Source organism: Ahaetulla prasina, chromosome 4 (genome assembly GCF_028640845.1).
Source record: "Ahaetulla prasina isolate Xishuangbanna chromosome 4, ASM2864084v1, whole genome shotgun sequence".
Taxonomy (NCBI): Eukaryota; Metazoa; Chordata; class Lepidosauria; order Squamata; family Colubridae; genus Ahaetulla; species Ahaetulla prasina.
Window position 1 is genome coordinate 81,262,882 of NC_080542.1, and position 26,779 is coordinate 81,289,660.

General features: G+C 38.8%; 2 protein-coding genes across 6 annotated transcripts in view; both read left to right on the forward strand.

Moving 5' to 3' along the window:
- EIF1B (eukaryotic translation initiation factor 1B) overlaps window positions 1-26,779 on the forward strand; it is a 237,067-nt gene that overhangs the window by 34,760 nt on the left and 175,528 nt on the right. Inside the window, exon 4 of one of the 5 annotated variants that reach the window (XM_058184218.1) lies at window positions 1,967-2,103. The exons of the other annotated variants lie outside the window; for them this stretch is intronic. Coding sequence (XP_058040201.1) covers window positions 1,967-1,975 — 9 coding nt within the window. The 3' untranslated portion in view covers window positions 1,976-2,103. Of the gene's footprint in view, window positions 1-1,966; window positions 2,104-26,779 lie in introns of those variants that run through there. 5 annotated transcript variants of the gene reach the window in all.
- The window catches only part of CCK (cholecystokinin), a 205,239-nt gene continuing 180,557 nt past the window's right edge, over window positions 2,098-26,779 (forward strand). The window contains exon 1 of the mRNA XM_058184221.1: window positions 2,098-2,263. The gene's annotated coding sequence lies outside the window, so the exon portion shown is untranslated. The remainder of the gene's footprint in view (window positions 2,264-26,779) is intronic.

Genomic DNA, 26,779 nt, shown 5'->3' on the forward strand with positions numbered 1-26,779 from the left:
ATTTTTGAAGATGAAATTACTGTATTTGTGCTGTTGGTCTATTTGAGTGTCATTAGATGGTGTATTTCTTAAAATTTAAAGTGTTTTTTTTCTACCAATCAAAGGTATTAGAATTAAGATTTTTAGTTGCTTGCTTAACTGAAACCTCAAGAAGCAGCTGAAGTGAATCTGCAAAATTTATGGCTTAGACAGGCAGTCCAAGATAACTGACAGAAATAGATCTCAAGTTCCACAAAATCAATTTATTTGCCAGCCTATACTGAAAAATAATACAATATTAAAATCTGATCGAACAATCATGAAAGTGATAGTGGATGCTTCAATTTTAATGGAGCAAATATCAATAACTAAAACCCATGCAAACACAACCTATTTTAGAGTTCTCCATAATTTTTAAAAGTGGGAAGGAGTCACGAGACCAAAAATTTAAGAAGCATTGCAGCACAGAGAACAAATCTTTAATGTAGTCATCTGTGTTAGTAATCCAACCAGCAGTAATCCAACTGCTGTTGCAGTAATCCAACCAGCACACAAATAATTCAGCAGGATTCATGTATAAAAGAAACTTCTTTATATACAGTAATATAAATTTATACAGTAATATAAATATAAAGCATGATACATGTATACAATATCCATGCAGCAGACGCCAGAACCAGAAACCACAGAATTCAGAAGCACGGAATCAAATAATAATCATTATATAGATATAGACCAGTGAACCTAAGCCACGCCCAGGCTCCAAGCTATCTGACATGGCTCTCAGTCACCCAACAGTTCCCATTGGCTGACTTGTTATGGCTATCCCAGCTCATAATTACACTGACAATCTGGTCGTTAGCACTCTTCCAGAGATTGTTGAGGCCACTTTATCTAGCCCCTCAGGGTCACCTGAATAAAGCAACGTTGTCATTCCATACATTGCAGAATATCTGAAAAGCTAAGGAGGATTTTCAACCAACACAATATACATACTTACTTTAAATCCAAAAATACACTAAAGCAGAAGCTTGTCCACTTAAGGATAAAACACCCAGAAACAAATTGAGCAATCTGATATATCCAGCACAATGCAGTGAGAAATATAATCTGTACATTGGAGGAACAAAACAACCCTTTCACAAATGCATGGCACAACATAGGAGAACAAATCCATCAAGACAAGATTCAGGAATCCATCTGCATTTGAAAGATAAAGGTCACTCCTTTGAAGACAGCAAAGTCCATATTCTGGACAAAGAGGACCACTGGTTTGAAAGAGATCAAAGAGGCCATTTACATTAAGACTGAACAGCCCTCTCTCAATAGAAGCAAAAGATACAACACCATCTATCTCCTGTTTACAACAAAGTCCTTTCAGCAGTTCAAAGAAGGTTCCGCACCCATTTGTACTATTCAGGTGATCTGAAGCACAGATAAATCCCCAAGTATCTCAACAACTTTCAGAAAGAGTGCTAACAATCAGATCATTGCAGGGAATATAAATCCTTCCATCTTCCACCATTCAGGCAGAACTGAAGAAGGTTATTGGATGAGAAGTGAAACGTCTTCAAGAAAAAACAAAGTCAGTACCTTTTGAAAAAACACTTTTGGGACAACCATGACCTGAATGACTGAGAATCTCCATAGACGTTAAGCATATCTTAATTATCTTTAAAAGTAGCTCATTTGTTAATATTTTGTGGTAAATAAAGCAAGTTATTATTTCATGGGTGCCAATAGAAAATGGAAGTGAAAAGAAAAAAACATTTTTGGTTTCATCATATTATTTCAGAAACCTAACCTTAAATTTAAGATTGTCTGAAATCTCTGTTGGGGCTTTCAAGCTCTCTCCCATTTCTGACTTTAGCTTTCATAGATTAATTTATGAGATCACTGAATGATATCATAAATTAATGAGATAAATTCTTGTTATAATGATCTTAGTGAGGAGATCATGTCATCTATGCTATCTTTCCCATTTCAGATACAATAACAGTAACCAATCTTCTACACCTATCTCTATCCCTCTGGGCCCTCCACCTCTGCTGATTTTAGAACAGATCAGAAAACACCAGGCTCAGACTGAATAACTCCTTCCTTCTTGAAAGCCTGTGCTGAACAACTGGCCATCACCTTCACCCACATCACTAGAGATGTATTATGTCCCTTCTTGCTTCAAACACTCTACTATCATCCTGATTCTCAAGAAACCTTCCATCAAGGAGCTGAATGACAACAGACTGGTTGCTCTGACATCTGTAGTTATGAAGACCTTTGAGAGGTTAGTGCTGACCCACCTGAAAATCATCACAGATCCGCTGTTAGAACCCTTGCAGTTGATCTACTGAGCAATAGATTGGCAGATGATGCTGTTAATATGGTATTGCATTACGTTTTGCAACAGCTTGAGTCTCCAGAGTCCTATTCATAAGTTCTTTTTGTAGACCTCAGCTCGGCATTCAGTATCATCATTCCAGAAATTCTTCACTCTAAGCTGATTCAACTAGTTGTGCCTGACCGTACTTGTAGGTGGATTATTCACTTTTTGGCAGATAGGAAGCAACAGGTGAAGCTAGGGAAAATCACACCAAATACCCTACGAGTTAGCATAGGCAACCCTAAGGGCCATGTGGTCTCTCAATTGCTATTCTCTTGCTATAGTTATTGGTCTCATTCGAGACCGTGGTGACTCTGAATGTAGATGGGAGGTTGAACAACTGGCCCTGTGGTGTTGCCAGAACAATTTGGAACTGAAAATGCTTAAAAGTATAGACATAAGAATGGATTTTAAGAGAAGCCCTTCTATTCTATTCTACCATACCTCCTATATGTGACAGCACAGTATCAGCAGTAGAATACTTCATATTTTGGGGTTCTATAATCTCCCAGGATTTGAAATGGACTCCTAACATTAGAACCATCATTAAAAAAGCACAACAAAGAATGTTCTTCCTATGTCAACTCAAGAAGTTCAGACTGCCCCAGGAGCTGTCGATACAGTTCTACAGATGAAATATAGAAGTCATTTGTGCTTCTATAACTGTCTGGTTTAGTACAGCAATCAAATAGGACAGATACAAACTCTAAAAGAGAGTTAGGATTCCAGGAAAAACAATTACAACCAGTCTGCCTTTGTGGTGACTCCCCTGGATGCTTCTACAGATATCTCTCTAGATGTCAACTCGAGGGAGGATGAACAGGATCTTGGCATGTCAGGAGCTGAGTTAATTGATGGCTCTGAGCAGCTGTCTGAACGGATTTGGCTGAGGGTACAGCTGGGGGAAAGCATGCAGTTGCAGATGGTCAGTGAGGAGGAGGAGGAACTGCCTTTTGCCCTTAATCCAAGAAGACATAGGGCAGGAGGAAAGAAGGTCAGAAAAGGCAGGAGCAAAGAAGGTCAGCCAGTTAATTCAAGACTAACATTGATATTCTCATGGCTGGACTTAATTGGAACAGTTCTAAGAGTTTTGTGGTGAAGGGAATTGCTGAGGAATATTATTTAACTCACTAAAACACAGTTACATGTCTGTGCAAGTGAATGGCATAGTCTCCCATAGAAGGCTTGTATATTGCATGGGTCAGAAGGAGAGCTGAGAAAATATCTACAGACTCCTCATATCCTGGACATAAACTGTTTTAACTCCTCCCCTCAGGATGCTGCTATAAGTTATTACTTGCCAAAACAACTGGACATAGGGACATTTTTCCCCTCTTGCCATCACTCTCCTGACACTTAATTCTCAAAGTACTGCCTTTTGTCTAGGTTTATTTACCCATGTTTTCTGGCTGTAGCATTATTATCCTTCTTATCTTCTCTACTTCCTCCTTTTTTTGATATAATTATTATGATTGTTATTACTCTGCTGCTTTGCATATACACTGAGAGCTTTTATACAGCAAATTCCTTGTGTGTCCAATAAAGTGTTCTAGCCTAGCCTATTCTTCTATTCTAATCAAAAAGGGACATGAAGCAAAGCAAAGTATGGTCCACCTGAGTAATAAAATAAAGTCCACAGTAATCTGGGGTTGATTGGCCTCTAAACTGAATGAATGAATGAATAAATAAACAATTCATCCAGGCCCCTCATAAAATCCAAAGATGTCTTCAGAGATAACATAAATTAGGGGATATTTTTTGACTTCTCCGAACTCTCCAAAAGATTTATGAAAGCAGGAGTTGTAGAACATCATCTTAAGAGGGGGAGTAGAACAGTGGCAACCTTGTTTCTGGTGAATAGGAGTTTTATGATTGGCCATACCCTTGGCTATAACTCAGGGAGAATGCCAAGTCATGCCCTTCAAATTTCAGAACTGCCCATTAGCTCCTACATTAGCTCCTCTGACATAGATCAATGACAGAGATAATTTGTGAGATGTTAAAATAGGCAAGGGCAGAGAACAGTTCTCTGCTTTTCTACTCTTTCAATGCACCATGCTATCAGACATTAAGCAGCAACATCCCACTATATTGTGGCTCTGTAATCTGTTTAAATGCTGGAGGAATTGGAAAAACTTGTATGACAAAAGGCGAGAGATCTTATATATATATATATATATGTATGTATGTATGTATGTATGTATATGTATATGTATATGTATATGTATATGCATATGCATATGCATATGTATATCTTTTTTTTAAAAATCTTCCATTTTATTCCACTCAGAAGACTTTCATGTAAGGAAAGAATTTTCATTCCCATTTTTCATTCTTACTTGCTGTCTTGTCCTCAGAGATCACTGCATCCATGAGATGGCAGCATTAGCTCTATTTCACAGCAAAAGTTGTATTAATCACCAAGGTCTGCTTTTAGTTGGGATTGTCTATTATTATGCACTATTATTATGTTATGGAAAAAGATCTAGTTCATTCTGTTTCTTTAAAAGTGAAATCTGAAACAACTAGTCAATCTTTATAAATCGAAATGAACTAAAGGAATTTCTTCGCTCTTTTCAATAGATAAAAGACATGGAGGAACAGGTAGTTCTGCTCCAGCAGAGACTTTTGACAGTTAGGAATACAAAACTGTACATGGATAATTTGCTTTAACTTCAGGGCTAGTCCAAAATATTTCACACTTAAATCAAAGGCAACATACTAAAATCTCTATCGCATTCCAATTCATTCTGCACTATAAAAAAATTGAAATCAATATTTTTGATTCACACACACATACACAAAACAATAATGTTTATGGGGAAATTATTTTTACACTAAATTTTAGTCAAATGATATTTTAAAAGTATTGATCTGATGTCAAAACTAGACATTTTTATTAAAAAAGTTTTACAACAATTAAACTTTTCCCCCTCCCCCCCTCCCTCCTAAACCCCCCTCCCCCCCCGGACTTCCCGGAGCAAACACAAGGTATAGTTCCTTAAACAAAACAGTCATACATTAAATTTTTAAAATCTAACACAATTATAATCCTTCTCTCTCACATAACCTGACTTCTTCCATTAAAATCAAAAATAACATCCTTCATTCAAAAGCAATCCGAAATTTCTTAATCTGATATCTATTTTGAATATAATCAATCCAGTTCTTCCATTCATTTAAATATTTTTCTTGAGTACTGTCTTTCAAGAAGGCTGAGATTTTAGCCATCTCAGCCAAATTGGAAACTTTCAATATCCATTCTTCTATTGTGGGTAATTCTTTTTTCTTCCAATATTGTCCAATCAACAGTCGTGCTGCTGTTATTAAGTTCAAAATCTCAATCATTGTACAGTCTTTTGTTATTCCCAAAAGGAAAAATTGTGGTAGGAACTTTATCTTCTTCTTCAGAACATTCTGCATAATCCACCAGATTCTTATCCAGAAAGACTTAATTTTCTTACAAGTCCACCATACATGAAAATATGTAGCATCATCACAATTACATCTCCAACATTTCGCTTGCATATCTGGATACATACATGATAATTTCTTAGGATCTAAATGCCATCTATAAAACATCTTATAAAAATTTTCCCTTAAATTCTGCGCTTGCGTAAATTTAACATTTCTAACAAATTTTTCCCATGTTTCCAACATTATTGGTTCTTGAATATTCTGTGCCCATTTTATCATACAATCCTTTATTAAATCTCTTTCAGAATCTATTTCTATCAACACAGTATACAATCTCTTTATATGCCCCTGAGTTTGATTTCTAATTTGTTTAACCAGATTTTCTTCATTTTGAATGATACCAATTTTCTGATCTTCTTTCCATCTAGCCTTTAACTGTCCATATTGAAACCAAGTATAATTCCTCCCTTCTTCTTTTAATGTATCCAAAGATTTTAGTTGTAAATTTCCCCTCTCATTGTATAAAAGATCTTTATAAGTAATCATTTCTTGTTCCTGTTCTATATTTATATTCTCTACTGCGTGCCGAGGACTTGCCCATATAGGAATTTTATAATTTAACTTATAATAATATTTTTTCCAGACATGCAGAAGAGAAATTCTCAACACATGATTCTTAAAAGCTTTATCTACTTTCTTATCATACAATAAATATGCATGCCAACCATATAATAAATCATAACCTTCTATATTCAAAATCCTTTCCTCCGTCAAATTAAACCAATCACTTATTACCGAAAGAACAACTGCTTCATAATACAGTTTTAAATTAGGCATTTTAATCCTCCTCTTTCCGTGTATCTTGCATTATTTTCATTTTGACTCTCGCTTTTTCCTTCCCATATAAATTTATTAATTCCAATCTGCCATTCATCCAAATTTTATCTTTCTTAATTATTGGTATCATCTGAAACAAGAACAAGAATTTAGGCAAAACATTCATTTTATAGCTGCTATTCTCCTAACAAAGATAATTGTAATTTTTCCAAGTATTCATTTCCTTCTGAATTTTTTTCCATAACACATCATAATTATTCTTATACAATTTTCCATTTGATGAAGTAAGAAAGACTCCTAAATATTTAACCTTTTTTACAATTTCAAATCCTGTTATTTCCTCTAGTTTTTCTTTCTGGTTCTTAATCATATTTTTGGTTAACACTTTTGTTTTATTTTGATTCACTTTAAACCCTGAGACCCTTCCATATTGATTAATTACTTCCAACAAATATACACTCGAATTTATAGGCTGAGTCAACATAACAACCAAATCATCTGCAAATGCTCTAACTTTATATTCATATCTTCTAATTCTAATACCCTCTATCTCCCTTAACTCTCTTATCTTATCCAATAAAGGTTCCAAAGATAAAATAAACAATAAAGGTGATAAAGGACACCCCTGCCTTGTTCCTTTCGCAATTTTAAAACTATCTGTCAAACTACCATTAATTATTATCTGAGCTGTTTGCTCTCCATAAATTGCCCTAAGTATTCGTGTAAAACCATTTCCAAATTGCATTTTGTCTGATAATTTAAATAAAATTCCCAATGCAAACGATCAAAAGCTTTCTCTGCATCCAAGAATATAAACGCTGCGGAATCTGATTCTTGTTTTCCAAATATTCCAATAAATTCACTATCTGCCTAACATTATTCCTCATTTGTCTCCCTTTTATGAAACCAGACTGGTCAGTGTGAATCCTTTGTTGTACAATTTCCATTAACCTATTTGCCATTATTTTTGCAAAAATCTTATAATCATTATTCAAGAGTGAAATCGGTCTATAATTCCCAGGCTTAGTACAATCCTGATCCTCTTTTGGTATCAATGAAATAAAAGTAGTCCTCCATGATGGTGGTACTCCTCCTCCCATCAATATCTGATTAAATAACTCCATAAGTGGACCAACTATCTCATCCTGTAACTTTTTATAATATATTGCTGTAAGTCCATCTGTGCCTGGGGATTTCCCTATTTTTAATTGCTTTATTACCAAAATAATTTCCTCAGAAGTTATAGGCCGATTCAACTCTTCCCTTTGTTCATTAGTTAAACCTTTAACCTTATATTCTTTCAAATATTTATCAATATCCATATTCAATATTGTATCTCTGGCATATAAATTTGTATAATATTCCAAGAAAGCTTTTTTAATTTTATCCTGTTGAAATCGCACTTTACCCTTGTATTCAATTCCTTCAATAGTACGTGCTTTCTGTCTTTTCCTTAACATATAAGCCAACCACCTCCCTGATTTATTGGCATTACAAAAAGTATTATGTTTAGCATATTGTATATTGGTTGCCACCTGATCTGCCATTAACATATTAAATTGACTCTGTAATATCTTTATCGCTCAGTAGTTTTTAAATCATGTGGATTATATACCAATAATTGTTGTTTCCTCTGAATTTCCTCTTCTAAATCCCTCGCTGTTTTTGTAGTTTTCTCCTCTGTCTACTATTAATATATATCAAATTTCCTCTCATAAAGGCCTTGCTCGCGTCCCACACCATTTCTATCGAGTTCCCTTTCCCAAATTATAATCAAAAATTCTTTCATTTGTTTTTACATTGATTTACATTATCCTCATATCTAAACAAATTTTCATTTATTCTCCATGATCTTCTTCCACCTTCATATTGCAACTCCATCCATACCGGACTATGATCAGTTAAACACCTTGGAAATATCTTTGTTTTCCTAACCCTAGAAAGCAAGTCATTGGTAATTAATATAAAATCAATACGTGAAAAAGATTGATGCCTATCCGAAAAATAAGTATAATCTCTATCATCAAAATTCTGCCTTCTCCATATATCTTTCAACTCAAAATCTTCCATCAAATCAAAAAAAGATTTAGGCAATTTTGCATGCATAGGAATTTTCTTAGAAAGAGTTCTTTTATCTCTTCTAATGTCCATTACACCATTCCAATCCCCTAATATAATAAATGTTTTATAGTCCCAAAAAGTCAATTTTTCATGTAACAGTTTATAAAATTTTTCTTGTTGTTGATTAGGTGCATATATGCCAATCACAAGTGTCTTTTTCCTTCTAAAATCAATTCAATAGCAATATATCTTCCTTGAATATCCGTTTCAATTAATTTACTTGATATATTTTTCTTCAAATATATAACTATACCATTTTCTTATTCGAGCAGAAGAAACAAAATGTTTACCTAATTTTGAATTAATCAAATATTTCTGATCTGATAATTTTATATGTGTCTCTTGCAAACATATCACATCATTTTAAATTGTTTCAAATAATGGAATATTTTTCTTCTTTTCTGTGCTGAATTTAAACCATTAACATTCCATGTCAAAATTTATTTGCCATCTCTGGCCTCTTGAAGCTTCTGAGCAATTAGCTGAAGACCCTCACTCTTGACTTGGCTCCTCCCACAGCTTCAGTAGTAGAATCCGTTCCTGTCTTTGAAGTCGTTCCTCCATCTCCTTACGCCTAATAGCTCCCCTTGTCACTCTTTGTTCTTGAGATTGTTCTTGAGGTACTGATATCACAGGTGCAGTTTCAGCTTCCCCACTCTGTTTCTCTTGAAGACTTTTATCCACTGTTTCTACATCCACTTTCAATACATTAAAAAGAAAATCTTTTGCTTTCAATTCAGTATCAATTCGATATCTCCTGCCTTGAAAAAATACTGTTAAACCAATTGGAACCTCCCATCTATATTGAATCTGATGCTTCTTAAGCTCTTGTGTAAAAAACCTAAAATCCCTTCTATCCTTTAACATTTTAGCAGGGATCTCTTTCAAAACCAACACCTCCTGTTCTGCTATTTGCAATTTCTTTTGGTATGTAGCTTGCAAAATCTGATTTCTTATTGTAGAAGTTAAAAAGTAAATTACAATATCTCTTGGGAGCTTTTCTGCCTCGCTACCCAAGAATTAACCCTATATGCCTTATCAATTTGAAAATCAACTTCTCGAGGGTCCATGCCTAACATTTCAGCTAAGGCTTCTGATATAACTTTTTAAAGATCTTCTTCCCCTAATTCTCAAAGCCTTCTCCAACGCTCTATATTGCAATACCACCACATGATCCTCATTTTATCCACTTTATTTTGAAGCTCTCCAACTTTATTATCCAAATACTGATTTGCTTGACTAATTACTTCCACTTTATCCTCCATTACTTCCAAATTTTTTGCCAAACCTTGAAAAACCATCAATAAATCTTCTCTAATTTTTTTATTAGTCTCTTTAATTTCTTCCCTAAGTTGATCCTTCACACCATGAATATTATTCATAATTTCTTTAAATCGCTCTTCAGAAACTCTATTCTGTTCCTTTAATATATCTTCTAAATTAGTTTCAGACCCCCTTCTCGTCATGGGAACTTTTGGTGGCTTAGAAGCCATTTTAATTTAAGTAAAGTCTCTAATTAGAATTATAAAATCTCAAAGTCTCAAAAAGTCTCCAATTAAAGTTGTAAAATAAAAACTTTCACCTTGCCTCCTCTGGAAAGCTTCTATTCAGCTAAAATCCACAAAGACGAACTTCACTTTCTCTCACAAGCAGCCTCCAATCCACTTCCTCTCAGACGCCATTTCTTCCTTCACTAAGTTCAAGTGAGAAAAAGTTTTCCCCTTTTAAAAAGGAGTAGAAGTCAGCTCTCTTCTTGCTTCCCCAGTAATCGATCACTTGTATTTGCCCCGTCTGCTTTAAGTTATTCAAAACGGAATCAATTGAGCAGAGGTGGGCGTTTTCCTCTTGTCCTGAGCCGAGTCTGGAGTGGGGCTGGGTTATGCAGGCAGCCCTCCAAGACTCTGCATAAGAAAGCAGAGCCCCTGGGGCAATCTTCTGCTATCCAGCCACTCTTCGCTATTCTCTTTCACCCAGAGAAAAGCTTTGAAGCTGGCTAACAGCCGTTCTCCCGCTGTTTCACCAGCTTTTACAGAATCTCAGTTCCGGACGCCATTCCAGGCGTCCTCCTCGGGGAAAACGAAACCACCGGTGAAAACTAGACATTTTTAATGATTTGAGAGCAAAAGTGAATTAAATAATTTGTCCCAGGCATGGTGTGATGGTGATGATGATAGTGTTGGTGACTATCTACTTTATTATGTGATTTGCCTGTTAACATATTCCTTAAAAGAGCCTTCTGCATTGGGTAGTTTCAGAATTCACGCCTAGAATGCCTTAGATAGTCTGGGCTTTTCTGGCAATGCTGCCCCTGAAATCATATATCTAAAAGGTTATGGTAGTCTGGTTTAAATTCTCTGGCCAAGTTATATCCACCAATTTATTCCTGTTTGGCTAGGAATGGTCATGATATAATCACAGTCATGTTAACTATATTATATTATTATTATTATTATTATTATTATTATTATTATTATTATTATTATTATTATTATTATTATTATTATTATTATTATTATTATTATTATTATTATTATTATTATATTACTCTGCTGCTGTGATGGTAGTGGTGGTGGTGGGCAGTTCCCCATTGCTTTTTAAATGAGAATTGGTTCTTAGCCCATTATTCACTCCCATCTTGCTTCTATCTAGATCCACCTCCCTGACTTCTTGCTTTGATGCAATTAAATTCTCAGAAGCTGGTTTATAGGAGTTTCCAATGAAAGTTCACAGACTTTCTGGCCATGAAATGTCAGGTGGTATGATGCAATTCAATAGTGGAAATTGGAGAAGCAGTGTAACAAAGCCAAGGAGGATTTGATTTCATAATTGTTTATTTTAATTTAGTGTTTTTCTAATATGTAAGAAAATATTTATTTTTTAATACTCCAATCTAAGCATTGTCTGCTTGAATAGAAAAATGTGTTCAAATGTTTAAAAGCTGGACGTTATTTCAGAGTTTCTCTGATGTAGAACATCTTTATTTATCTTTAAAATCAGCACATTTCTACATTATTCCTAAACAGTAATGTGGTGAAAAACACAGTGTGACTGTATTAATATTGTGAAGTATGGTGATGGTTATAAAGCCATCAAGACAAGGAAACAGGCCTGTGATTCAGTGTCCCATGGTAAAGCTCATAAAGATCACATTGTAACAAATGCAAAAAGTCAAAAACATTTTAAAAAACTCTGAAGAGATGGGAAGCCCTTTGGAAATTCCCAATAAAAAGAACAACAGGAAACTTATTTTTCAAGATTTTTGAAGCAGTGCAATATAATTTACCAAAACTCACAGGATAAAGTACTCTATTTAAACAATGCATTTAAGTGCAAATGCTCTAACCACTATACTATACAGCTGTGTATACACACAGATATAAATTAATTTCATAATTTCATATTTTTTTCCTTTTGCTTTCACTGGACCTTGTCATTTTCTCTAAAAATATAAAGAAAGATGCAATATCTTCTTTCCATATCTTATATATATATATAAAAATTTAAGGACTAAATTTTAAATTATAAGCAAATTTAAGGATTACATTTCAATTCTAATCATTCAAACTTAAATCTGAAAAAATCAATTAAAAACAATATATTAAACAATATTAAACTATAACGTGAAACATTTTCAAATGTTCATCTCTTCTCAATTTTAAAACCATAGTTTATCACTTTCTGTATTTTTCTCTAAAAAAAAATCTTAAAAACTTCATCACTGTCATAATCAAAACAAACTCATTAAATTTTCTTAGAAAAAAATCATATACAGTTTAACCTTGATCAAATAAAATAAATTTTCAAACCTTTGTTGTCATTTAAAGATCTTGATACTTATTCTTTTTAGGTAATGTCTCAAAAGAAGATTTTCCTCTTTCATTTTCTCAGGGGTTCTTTCATTTCTTTTCTAAATCGAAAGTAAGAAAACTGTTGAAGTCACTCTTCTGAGTTATACCTGACTCTGTGGTCTCTTCCCATAATCCCAAAAGCTTTAACCAAAAACTTTCTACTATTCACCTCACCCCATTCCTAAAAGGATTATAAGGGGTGTGCATAAGAGCACAAACGTGCCTACCGTTCCTGTCCTATTGTTTGCTTGTTTCTTTCTTTTCTATTTTTTCTTCTTATATATATATGCTTATACTTCCTTATATTACCTCATATATATATTTATATACTATATAATCTTTTAATGTGATGCTTATATATAATGTTGTGACAAAATAAATAAAAATAAAAAATAAACATATCTAACTTACTCTTCTGGTTTATTATTTGTGTATCCCTTAAAAACTCAGCCAGTTTAATTTATAGATCCTCTATAATTTCTTTTTCATTGTCAACTTGCCTCAGATTAGTGTTTAAGAAAATAAAGACCCAACTCGATCATTTTGAATAAATTGGTAATTTATACTAAACAAGCCTTAATGCAGTACAACCAAAGCCAGAACTGGAAGTAAATCAAAACCACAGAGTCATATCCTCTCCTGAACCCTCCCCCTATTAGAGGTCAATACAGTAATAATCCAATGTCGTCTTCCTCCTTGGCCACGTGTAGTTTCACTTCTGATATTCTCCCTCTGTCAATCTTCTGGATGGAATGTGAAGCAATCAGCTGCCGTTACATTCACGCGCCAAAACAGTTCAAACGTCTGTTTAAAAAGGCTATCATCCTCCCCCACACATGCAATGTCAAGCCGAATGCTAAAAACCTCCCCCCTCCTCCATAAATCATGTAAGACACTCAGTAAGAGCAAACTTTTAACGAGGTAATAAAACAGTCTAGTAGGAGAAATACACTTAATTAAAGCGGAGGCTGACATTTGGCCCTCCTTCGAAAAAAGGATGTTAGTCCTGGAAAAGAAAAAATAAATGTTAGGGTTTATCAGGATATTTGTTATAAAACTGTGCTAGCTTTTTGGGGCATGAATATCTTCCTTGTTAACCCATTCAGCTTGTGATAGAGGAAAGTGTTTCCAAGTTACTAAATATTGGATTTTATTTCTATATTTTCTAGAGTCTAGGATTTCCTTATTTTCAAAATGTTCTTCCCCATTTATGAGGATTGATACAGGGGCTTTAGTAGGATTAGCCCTAAGGGGGGATGTGTGTTCAGGTTTGACCAAGTTAACGTGGAAAACTGGGTGAATTCTTCTGAGAGATTTTGATAGTTCTAGTTGGACAGTCACTGGATTAATGATTTTCACAATGGGGAATGGCCCCACATATTTGGGTCCAAGTTTTTTCGATTTCTAAGTAGTTTGCTAATATTTAGTGGACAGGAAAACTTTATCTCCTACTTGGAATTTTCTCTCAGGAGCTCTCTTTTTATCTGCTTGGGTTTTTTTTGTGTGTGATGAGCATCGTCAATTGCTTTGCGTGTAATTTTCCATGTACTTTGCAATTGCTCTATCCATTCAGCCAATGATGGAATCGATGGTTTGTGTTCAGGGAGTTCAGGTATGGGGACAAATTCTTGACCTGAAGCCACTTTGAACGGGGTGAAACCAGTGCTGCTATGAACAGAATTATTGTAAGCTACTTCCGCAAAAGGTAGTAGGTCAGCCCAGTTATCTTGTTGATAATTAATGTAACATCGTAGATATTGTTCTAGTACCAAGTTCGAGTGTTCACAACCCCCATTAGTTTGAGGATGATGATAGGAGCTCAATCCTTGCCTATCAGCCACAAAAACTTTTTCCAAAATTGAGAAGTGAATTGCACCCCCCGGTCTGAGATTATCTGTTCCGGAACTCCATGGAGTCTGTAGATGTGTTGCACAAACAGCTTTGCCAAAGTTTTTGAAGAAGGTATTTTGGAACATAGGATAAAGTGCACTTGTTTGGAGAACAGGTCCGTAACCACCCAGATCACTGTATTGCCTCCACTTTCAGGTAACTCCACTATGAAATCCATGGATATTTCTTTCTATGGGGCTTCTGGGCGGGCTACTGTTTGCAGCAAACTGGGAGGCTTTCCTGGTGGTCTTTTAGCTGATGCACAAACAGGGCAACTCGCTATTTAGGATTCAATGTCCTTTTTAAGTCCTGGCCACCAAAATTGTCTTTTCAAGAGGTGTTAAGGTTTTCATGAACCCAAAATGTCCAGCCATTGTAGCATCATGACAACGTAGAAGTATGACCTCCCTCAGAGATGCAGGGACGTACAACTTTGCCCCCACCCAAGCTAGTCCATCGCGAAGAGTGCACTCGTGCGAATGGGCTAAGAACCATTCGTCCTTGTTTAAGGCTTCCTTGAGCAAATTGGTGAGATCTTCTTGTAATGTTGGATCAGTATGTGCTTGGCTACGAGTAATTGCCGGGGGCGCTAATTGTTGCACTGGGAGTATAGGGCATGCTACTTCCTTGCGAATACTGTTGTACTGAGGCAAACAGGAAAGGGCATCTGCCAGAAAGTTCTTTCCCCCAGGAATGTATTGCAAGGAAAAATTAAAATTGTTAAAGTATTGGGCCCATCGAGCTTGTTTTGGCAATAGTTTTCTGGGAGTTTTTAGGGCTTCTAAGTTTTTATGATCAGTCCATACCTCGAAAGGGTGTTTGGCCCCCTCCAAGAATTGTCTCCATGTTCGGAGAGCCCAGTGCACTGGAAAAGCTTCTTTCTCCCAGATGGCCCATCTCTGCTCTGTTTCAGTGAGTTTACGAGATGTTTACACGCACAGTTGTAGCTCACCTTTAGCATTGTTTTGAAGTAAAACCGCTCCGACTGCTACATCGCTAGCATCTGCTTGAACCACGAATGGGGATTCCATGTCAGGGTGCTTGAGAACCGGCTCGGCGGCAAACAATCAGTTCAACTTTTCAAAAGCGGCCTGACACTCCATCGGCCACTCCAGTGGTAATGATGGTTTGGGTTTAATATTTCCTCTTGTTTTGAGGAGATTGGTGATTGGGAGGGCAATGTCAGCAAACGGGGGAATGAACTGGTGATAAAAGTTAGCAAAACCCAGGAAGCTTTGTAACTGTTTGCGGGTGCGAGGAGGTGCCCACTCCAGTACTGCTTGGACTTTGGCAGGGTCCATCTCCAACCTGTCAGAGGAAATACTGTATCCTAGATAATCGATCTTCGTTTGATGGAATTCACATATAGACAATTTTGCATAAAGCTTAGCGGCCAGTAACTTTTTGAGTACTGCTCCTACTAGCTTCACATGCTCCTCCATGGTCTTTGTGTAGATAAGTATGTCTTCAAGATAAACAAGAACCCCTTTAAACAAATGTTCATGGAGAACTTCATTTATTAGCTGCATGAAAACTGCTGGGGCCCCTTGCAACCCAAATGGTAGGACTCGGAATTGAAAGCAACCAAGGGGACAATTGAACGCTGTTTACCATTCATCCCCTTCTTTTATGCGCACTCTATAATACGCTTCCCGTAAGTCCAATTTGGTGAAGAACTTTCCTTTGGCCAAATGGGTGAGCATGTCTTTCATAAGAGGCATGGTATACATTTTCCATGCACACACAGTTCAGGTTTCTATAATCAACTATCAAGCGAAAGGTGCCATCTTTCTTTTCCCGGAACATGACTGGGGCTGCAACCCGAGGCCTAGCCGGTTGAATGAATCCTCACTCCAAATTTTTATCTATAAAGTTTCGTAATTCTCCCAATTCCTTCTGGGTCATGGGGTAAGATTTTGGTTTCGGGAGTTTCCCCCCCAGTAGAATGTCTATTGCACAGTCTGTGGGCCTATGGGGAGGCAGCATGTCAGAGGCTTTTTCACTAAAAACCTCTTTTAGGTCCCAGTACTAAATAGGAATTTTTTCCTCCCCCTCCAGCCGTTCAAACATCGACCCCAGTATCTCAGTGGGATTGGGGTCAGGGGGTTTTAAAGTTATTTTCTCCTTCTTTTGCACTTTTGTGTGGAGTCGCAACACCCCTGTTCTCCAGTTTATTTTGGGGTTCCATTTTGAGCCACGAGACCCAATCTGAGGCTGGTCCATCCCTGGGGCCACTATGAAGTTTATGATTTCTCGGTGGTCTTCTATGGTCATCTCTAAGGTTTCTGTCACAAAGTAGGCTGGGCCTCCCCCCGCCACTGACCCATCTAGCTGGCAAAAGTCTATGGGCCTGCTCAATGTTTTTAGTTTCAGTTCCATTTTCTCCACCACCTCGGGGCTGATGATACATCGGGTACACCCAGTGTCTAAGAGGGTTAGCATTTCCCCTTGCATTCCTGAGGATGGGATACACAGTTTTAAGAACGGTTAATAATGGAACGGTAAGGGGCCCCCCTTTCCAACTCACCAGGAGATCCTCGTCTGATTCCGATGATGGCTCGCTGTCTGACCCGGAAGGAGTCCCAAATTCCTCCTTAATGGGAGGAGTGTTCTTGGCGACATCTGTTCCCCGCTTTGTGACCTCTCGCAGTTTTGGTTCCGCCTGCGCCGTTGCTTTTTTGCCACTAGGGGTCACCTTTGGCGGCAGCTTCGCACGACAATCAGCTGCTCGATGGCCTTCCTTTCCACATCTGAAACAGCCCATGGGTTTCTTCTTCCCACCCTCCGCTGCAACAGAATTTTTGGCCGGTTCCCTCTGGAACTGAGTTGGGGTTTGCCTCCAACCATGATCACTTCGCAGGCAGTCCTTGGCTAGGACGACCTCTGTTACCGCTGTCAGGGTGTACCAGCCATGCAGGGTAGTCGGGGATGCTCGGGCCCATCACAACTTATACAAATTCCTGTTTAGGCCAACTTTGTATATGTCCAAAAGAGCCACTTCTGATCACCCTCTCATGAGAGGTACCAGATCGCTGAACTCTTGGTTATAGTCAGCCACTGGTCTTCTCCCTTGTCTGATGAACCTCATGCAAATCTTGGCTTTCTGCTCTGCCAAGGGGTCCTCAAACCTCATTCTTAGGGCTGCCATAAAGTGGTGGTAGTTCCTCAAGAGAGGGGAATTCTCTTGGTACAAGGACACATACCAGGAAGTTGCCCTTCCAGTCAAGACTTGGGTAACGCTTCTCACTTTAGAGGCTTCTGACACCCCATTCTTGCATCTTCACCCCATTCTTGCATGTGGCTGTCCACCATAGCCTGGAATAACCCTAATTCCTTAGGGTCCCCATCAAACTTCCTGGGAATTGAGGGAATTGTAGGTTTTTTCTTTCTGCAAGGCAACATTTGTCCAGCAGGGGTCCTCCGGCCTCTATCAAAATCTGCAGCCCCTGGAGAACGCAGCTCAGGCTCTCGTTCCTCCAGAATTTCTCTGCTGTATGCCGCTCCCCCGGTGGCTGTCAAAAATTCTGTTTCCACTTCTTCCCCCTCCCTCCAAGGATTCTGGGTGGGGATCTCATACCTTTCACGGTCTGCCTGTCGCTCTATCACCTCACGATACAGTCTGACGGCTTCTGTGATTTGTAACTCATCCTTAATTAACTGTTCACGTTGACAATCTGAGAGTTTCTTTTTCTGCTTACGTTTTGTAACTCCGGATTGTAGCTCCCCCGGGTCTGGAAGTTTTCCAAAATCCAGTTTGGCCTTCTCCCATTTCTCCTCTATTTGTAGTTTCTCCAGCCACTCTGCAGAAATCCTGAGTATTTGGGAGGGCCCGATGTGGCTGCTCCCGTTTCCTCCAGCTCATCTTCTGGGGTTGCCTTTCTCCCCAGAAAAGATTCTTTATCAACTCCTCTGGGATAGTCCTGGGATGAGATGTCTGCCAGCTGCTCATCCTTAGCTTCACATTCATGCTCCGACATCGTTGAGGAAAAATTTTTTCAGTCCCCTCTGTTCTGATCCGGGATGACTGATTTTTTGGTGAGTTCTGGCTTAATGTCAACTTGCCTCAGATCAGTGTTTAAGAAAATAAAGACCCAACTCCATCATTTTGAAGAAATTGGTAATTTATACTAAACAAGTCTGAATAAAATACAAGCAAAGCCAGAACTGGAAGTAAATCAAAACCACAGAGTCATATCTCTCCTGAACCCTCCCCTACTAGAGGTCAATACAGTAATAATCCAATGTCTCTTCCTCCTTGGCCACGTGTAGTTTCACTTCCGATATTCTCCCTCTGTCAATCTTCTGGATGGAATGTGAAGCAATCAGCTGCCATTACATTCACGCCAAATCAGTTCAACTTTTCAAAAGCGGCCTGACACTCCATCGGCCACTCCAGTGGTAATGATGGTTTGGGTTTAATATTTCCTCTTGTTTTGAGGAGATTGGTGATTGGGAGGGCAATGTCAGCAAACGGGGGAATGAACTGGTGATAAAAGTTAGCAAAACCCAGGAAGCTTTGTAACTGTTTGCGGGTGCGAGGAGGTGCCCACTCCAGTACTGCTTGGACTTTGGCAGGGTCCATCTCCAACCTGTCAGAGGAAATACTGTATCCTAGATAATCGATCTTCGTTTGATGGAATTCACATATAGACAATTTTGCATAAAGCTTAGCGGCCAGTAACTTTTTGAGTACTGCTCCTACTAGCTTCACATGCTCCTCCATGGTCTTTGTGTAGATAAGTATGTCTTCAAGATAAACAAGAACCCCTTTAAACAAATGTTCATGGAGAACTTCATTTATTAGCTGCATGAAAACTGCTGGGGCCCCTTGCAACCCAAATGGTAGGACTCGGAATTGAAAGCAACCAAGGGGACAATTGAACGCTGTTTACCATTCATCCCCTTCTTTTATGCGCAGTCTATAATACGCTTCCCATAAGTCCAGTTTGGTGAAGAACTTTCCTTTGGCCAGGTGGGCGAGCATGTCTTTCATAAGAGGCATGGGCTATACATTTTCCATGCACACACAGTTCAGGATTCTATAATCAACTATCGAGCGAAAGGTGCCATCTTTCTTTTCCCGGAACATGACTGGGGCTGCAACCCGAGGCCTAGCCGGTTGAATGAATCCTCGCTCCAAATTTTTATCTATAAAGTTTCGTAATTCTCCCAATTCCTTCTGGGTCATGGGGTAAGATTTTGGTTTCGGGAGTTTCCCCCCCAGTAGAATGTCTATTGCACAGTCTGTGGGCCTATGGGGAGGCAGCATGTCAGAGGCTTTTTCACTAAAAACCTCTTTTAGGTCCCAGTACTAAATAGGAATTTTTTCCTCCCCCTCCAGCCGTTCAAACATCGACCCCAGTATCTCAGTGGGATTGGGGTCAGGGGGTTTTAAAGTTATTTTCTCCTTCTTTTGCACTTTTGTGTGGAGTCGCAACACCCCTGTTCTCCAGTTTATTTTGGGGTTCCATTTTCGGAGCCACGAAAGACCCAGTACGAGAGGCTGGTCCATCCCTGGGGCCACTATGAAGTTTATGATTTCTCGGTGGTCTTCTATGGTCATCTCTAAGGTTTCTGTCACAAAGTAGGCTGGGCCTCCCCCCGCCACTGACCCATCTAGCTGGCAAAAGTCTATGGGCCTGCTCAATGTTTTTAGTTTCAGTTCCATTTTCTCCACCACCTCGGGGCTGATGATACATCGGGTACACCCAGTGTCTAAGAGGGTTAGCATTTCCCCTTGCATTCCTGAGGATGGGATACAGTTGTACTGGAACGGTAAGGGGCCCCCCTTTCCAACTCACCAGGAGATCCTCGTCTGATTCCGATGATGGCTCGCTGTCTGACCCGGAAGGAGTCCCAAATTCCTCCTTAATGGGAGGAGTGTTCTTGGCGACATCTGTTCCCCGCTTTGTGACCTCTCGCAGTTTTGGTTCCGCCTGCGCCGTTGCTTTTTTGCCACTAGGGGTCACCTTTGGCGGCAGCTTCGCACGACAATCAGCTGCTCGATGGCCTTCCTTTCCACATCTGAAACAGCCCATGGGTTTCTTCTTCCCACCCTCCGCTGCAACAGAATTTTTGGCCGGTTCCCTCTGGAACTGAGTTGGGGTTTGCCTCCAACCATGATCACTTCGCAGGCAGTCCTTGGCTAGGTCGATCTCCATTTCTGCTGCCAGGGTGTACCAGCCATGCAGGGTAGTTGGGGAGGCTTGGGCTCTACACAACTTATATAAATCCCCGTTTAGGCCATCTTTGTATATGTCCAAAAGAGCCACTTCCGACCACCCTCTCTTGAGAGGTACCAGATCGCTGAACTCTTGGTTATAGTCAGCCACTGGTCTTCTCCCTTGTCTGATGAACCTCATGCAAATCTTGGCTTTCTGCTCTGCCAAGGGGTCCTCAAACCTCATTCTTAGGGCTGCCATAAAGTGGTGGTAGTTCCTCAAGAGAGGGGAATTCTCTTGGTACAAGGACACATACCAGGAAGTTGCCCTTCCAGTCAAGACTTGGGTAACGCTTCTCACTTTAGAGGCTTCTGACACCCCATTCTTGCATCTTCACCCCATTCTTGCATGTGGCTGTCCACCATAGCCTGGAATAACCCTAATTCCTTAGGGTCCCCATCAAACTTCCTGGGAATTGAGGGAATTGTAGGTTTTTTCTTTCTGCAAGGCAACATTTGTCCAGCAGGGGTCCTCCGGCCTCTATCAAAATCTGCAGCCCCTGGAGAACGCAGCTCAGGCTCTCGTTCCTCCAGAATTTCTCTGCTGTATGCCGCTCCCCCGGTGGCTGTCAAAAATTCTGTTTCCACTTCTTCCCCCTCCCTCCAAGGATTCTGGGTGGGGATCTCATACCTTTCACGGTCTGCCTGTCGCTCTATCACCTCACGATACAGTCTGACGGCTTCTGTGATTTGTAACTCATCCTTAATTAACTGTTCACGTTGACAATCTGAGAGTTTCTTTTTCTGCTTACGTTTTGTAACTCCGGATTGTAGCTCCCCCGGGTCTGGAAGTTTTCCAAAATCCAGTTTGGCCTTCTCCCATTTCTCCTCTATTTGTAGTTTCTCCAGCCACTCTGCAGAAATCCTGAGTATTTGGGAGGGCCCGATGTGGCTGCTCCCGTTTCCTCCAGCTCATCTTCTGGGGTTGCCTTTCTCCCCAGAAAAGATTCTTTATCAACTCCTCTGGGATAGTCCTGGGATGAGATGTCTGCCAGCTGCTCATCCTTAGCTTCACATTCATGCTCCGACATCGTTGAGGAAAAATTTTTTCAGTCCCCTCTGTTCTGATCCGGGATGACTGATTTTTTGGTGAGTTCTGGCTTAATGTCAACTTGCCTCAGATCAGTGTTTAAGAAAATAAAGACCCAACTCCATCATTTTGAATAAATTGGTAATTTATACTAAACAAGTCTGAATAAAATACAAGCAAAGCCAGAACTGGAAGTAAATCAAAACCACAGAGTCATATCCTCTCCTGAACCCTCCCCCCTACTAGAGCTCAATACAGTAATAATCCAATGTCGTCTTCCTCCTTGGCCGCGTGTAGTTTCACTTCCGATATTCTCCCTCTGTCAATCTTCTGGATGGAATGTGAAGCAATCAGCTGCCATTACATTCACGTGCCAAAACAGTTCAAACGTCTGTTTAAAAAGGCTATCAACCTCCCCCACACATGCAATGTCAAGCCGAATGCTGGGAACAATAAAAACTCCCCCCCCCCTCCATAAATCATGTAAGACACTCAGTAAGAGCATACTTTTAACGAGATAATAAAACAGTAAAACAGTCTAGTAGGAGAAATACACTTAATTAAAGCGGAGGCTGACATTCATTCTTATATTCTGTCAAGTTTAAATTCGTTGCAGCCTGATGTTAAATTTCATCCTCTTTTATATTTTCTTTTAGGCCCTTTCTAAAGTAAAAGTGCTGGGTGCATTGAAGTCAAACATATCCTTGAATTGGGTGAAATCCAAAATTTTTCCCTACCAGTTCTGTGGACGTGGAATGATGGGCATGGCAGGGGAAGGATATTGCAAAATCTCCATTCCCACCCCACTCCAGGAAAAGGATACTGCAAAATCTCCATTCCCTTCCCTCCTGGGGGAAAGATATTGCAAAATTTCCATTCTCACCCCACTCTGGGGCGAGCTAAATGTTGTATTTGCCGATCCTCTGAATTACTCAAAATTTCTGCTACCGGTTCTCCAGAACCTGTTAGAACCTGCTGGATTTCACCCCGCCTTGAATTCTTCCAGAGTTAAAATGGCTCCATTTTGTATTAGTAGGTTATCTCCTTTAATTATAATGCTGAATTCTTTTGGGTTGCCTCCAGTAACCTGCCTTCAAAGTCTCCTCTTATTAGGTTTTTCTCTCCTCACAACATTTTCTCAGGAAGAAATTTCTTATACTTAAAGTCAACATCTTTGTATATATTTTATATGATTTTAAACAAAACTACATAAAATATTTTTATATTTTTCAAAGTTTTCTTTCCAGTAAGCCTGGCCTCTTAGTCCATTTAAAATATTTCAAAAATTAACATTCTGATCATCCATTTGCTGCTTATTTCCAATTTTAAAAATATTTAAATTTTAAACTCGCATAAATATTTTTTCGCTGTGCATTGAAGGAAAATACCAAATGCAATAAAATTTGTCCTTCTGAAGGTTTTTAATATATAAAAAAAGCAATTTACAAGCAATTTCCAATGAAAATGATTAAAAGGGGAAGTGGACAAACCAGCATCCTATCTGAAGCTTTCAAATTATAGCTTGAGCAAAGCTGATTCTGGCTACCAGACCTATAAAAACCTGCTGTTTTACGGTCTCACCATAAGGGGCACTCTGACCAATCCCAAATCCTTTCCTTCATCTGGACAGGAATTAAGAGAGCTGAGTTTTTTCACTGACCCACAATCATCACTCTGTGAAGCCATCTTTAGTTCACTAATGATTGACTTGAACAACAGTGTTTACAGTGAAATAAGAACATAGGGAAGAGCCTTGTTTGTTTATTATCTCTGAATATTACAATACAAAGCATCAGGAATAACCAGTTCTACTATGAGTGTCCTTAGTGTTCTCTCTTGGTTATTTTCTTGCAGACATTTCATTATCCAAGCTAAGTAACATCATCCGTGCTAGTCTAGCACTGTTGTCTAGCACTAGTATTGATGATGTTACCTAGTTTGGCAATGAAACATCTGAAAGAAAACCATCAAGCTCAGAGAACCCCTCATTTCAACCCTGAGCTACAAATATTATCCTTTATTGGTACTAATTCTATTATATAATCTGTATATATATATATATATATATATATATATATATATATATATATATATATATATATATATATATATATATATATATATATATATATATATATATATATGTAGGTCTTTGATTGGTTTCTCGTAATTGGAAGTGTCTTGGCGACATTTCGACGAAGTCTCATTTCATCCTCAGGCTTCAGCCGTGCTTCTGGGAGCAATGGTCCCAGCAATGGTTCGGGAGCATTGCTCCCAGAAGCATGAAGCTGAAGCCTGAAGATGACGAATGAGACTTTGTCGAAACGTCGCCAAGACACTTCCAATTTTACGCGGGAGAAAACCCGAATAACCAAAGACCTACATACAAACACCCGCAAAAACCTCAGAAAACAAATATATATATATATATAATATGCTATAATAATTATATCAATTCTGTAATAAACAAGCATAATATAATAAATTATCTGTTTTATTATTCAATGTCCTGTTCCTGATAGAAGCTAACTATGTATCAGTAGTTTTCCACTTCTCATTTGATTAATATCACATTTGCTGCTCGGGGTCCTTGGTGCTTTTTGAACTTGGTGGTTTTCTTGCAGATGTTTCATTATCAAACTAGATTTAGAATAGAATAGAATAGAATTTTTTATTGGCCAAGTGTGATTGGACACACAAGGAATTTGTCTTGGTGCATATGCTCTCAGTGTACATAAAAGAAAAGATACGTTCATCAAGGTACAACATTTACAACACAAATGATGGTCAATATATCAATATAAATCATAAGGATTGCCAGCAACAAAGTTACAGTCATATAGTCATAAGTGGAAAGAGATTGGTGATGGGAACAATGAGAAGATTAATAGTAGTGCAGATTTAGTAAATAGTTTGACAGTGTTGAGGTAATTATTTGTTTAGCAGAGTGATGGCCTTCGGGAAAAAACTGTTCTTGTGTTTAGTTGTTCTGTTGTGCAGTGCTCTATAGCGTCGTTTTGAGGGTAGGAGTTGAAACAGTTTATGTCCTGGATGTGAGGGATTTGTAAATATTTTCACAGCCCTCTTCTTGATTCGTGCAGTATACAGGTCCTCAATGGAAGGCAGGTTGGTAACAATTATTTTTTCTGCAGTTCTAATTATCTTCTGAAGTCTGTGTCTTTCTTGTTGGGTTGCAGAACTGAATCAGACAGTTATAGAGGTGCAAATGACAGACTCAATAATTCCTCTGTAGAACTGAATCAGAAGCTCCTTGGGCAGTTTGAGCTTACTGAGTTGGCGCAGAAAGAACATTCTTTGTTGTCCTTTTTTGATGATGTTTTTGATGTTAACTGGCCATTTTAAATCTTGTGATATGATAGAACCTAGAAATTTAAAGGTTTCTATTTTTGATACTGTGTGGTCTAGTATTGTGAGAGGTGGAAGTATGGAAGGGTTTCTCCTAAAGTCTACCACCATTTCTACGGTTTTGAGTGTGTTCAGTTCCAGATTGTTTTGGTTGCACCACAAGGCTAGTCATTTGACCTCTCATCTATATGCGGATTCGTCATTGTCTCGAATGAGACCAATCACTGTTGTGTCATCTGCGAACTTCAGTAGCTTAACGGATCGATCATTGGAGATGCAGTCATTGGTATACAGAGAGAAGAGAAGTAGGGAGAGCACACAGCCTTGGGGGGTGAGGCTGTGCTAATTGTACAGGTATTTGATGTGATCTTGCTTAGCTTCACCTGCTGCTGCTTCTTGTTTGTTAGGAAGCTTGTGATCCACTTACAAGTCTGTTCCTGTATCTGTAGCTGGTTTAGCTTAGTTAGAAGAGTGTCTGGAATGATGGTATTGAATGCTGAACTAAAGTCTACAAAGAGGACCCTTACATAGGTCTTTGGAGACTCAAGATGTTGTAAGATGTAGTGCAGAGCCATATTAACAGCATCATCTGTTGATCTATTTGCTTGGTATGCAAATTGCGAGGGGTCTAACAGTGGATCCATGATGGTTTTCAAGTAGGAAAGCACTAGCCTTTCAAAGGTTTTCATAACCACAGATGTTAAAGCAACTGGTCTGTAGTCATTCAGTTCCTTGATGGTGGGCTTCTTCGGCACTGGGATGATGGTAGAGCGTTTGAAGCAAGAAGGAACATAACACATCTCTAGTGATTTATTGAAAATATGGGTGAAGATGGGGGCCAATTGGTCAGCACAGACTTTTAAGCAAGAAGGAGTTATCTTGTCTGGGCCTGGAGCTTTTCCTGGCTTTTGTCTGTGAAATAGGTCCTGCACTTCCTTTTCTGTGATCACTAGGGGTTGTGAACCCAATGGGATGGGGTCAGTTGTAGGAGGCTTGGCTGTTGTTGGTGTGTCTGAGATGGGGGTTGTGGAGATAGGTGGCTGTATTTTCCTTTCAAACCTGCAGTAAAACTCATTCAGGTCATCTGCCAGTTGTTGATTACCTTCAGCCTGGGAAGGAGGTTTGCCATAGCCGGTGATATTTTTAAGAGTTTTCCACATGTTTGCTGGTTCATTTGCTGAAAATTGATTCTTTAGCTTTTCAGAGTAGCTTCTTTTTGCTGTTTTGATCTCCCTTGTTAATGCATTTCTGGCCTGATTGTACAGCATTTTATCACCTTTTCTGTAGGCTTCCTCTTTGGAATGTCGTAGCTGCTTAAGTTTAGGTGTGAACCAAGGTTTGTTGTTACTGTATATTCGCAAGTTCCTTGTAGGTACACATAGGTCTTCACAGAAGCTGATATATGATATTACAGTATCTGTGAGTTCATCCAGGTCTGCAGAGGTATCTTCAAAATATTCCAATCAGTGCAGTCAAAGCATGCCTGTAGCTTTAATTTTAATCCTCCGTCCAGGTCTTCACTGATTTAATTGTTGGTTTTGTGGTTTTAAGTCTTTGCCTGTAAGCAGGTACAAGGTGAATCATGCAATGATCAGAGTGTCCTATAGCTGCATGTGGTAAAGACCGATAAGCATCTTTTAGTGTTGTGTAGCAATGGTCTAGAGTATTCTTGCCTCTGGTGGGACAATTGA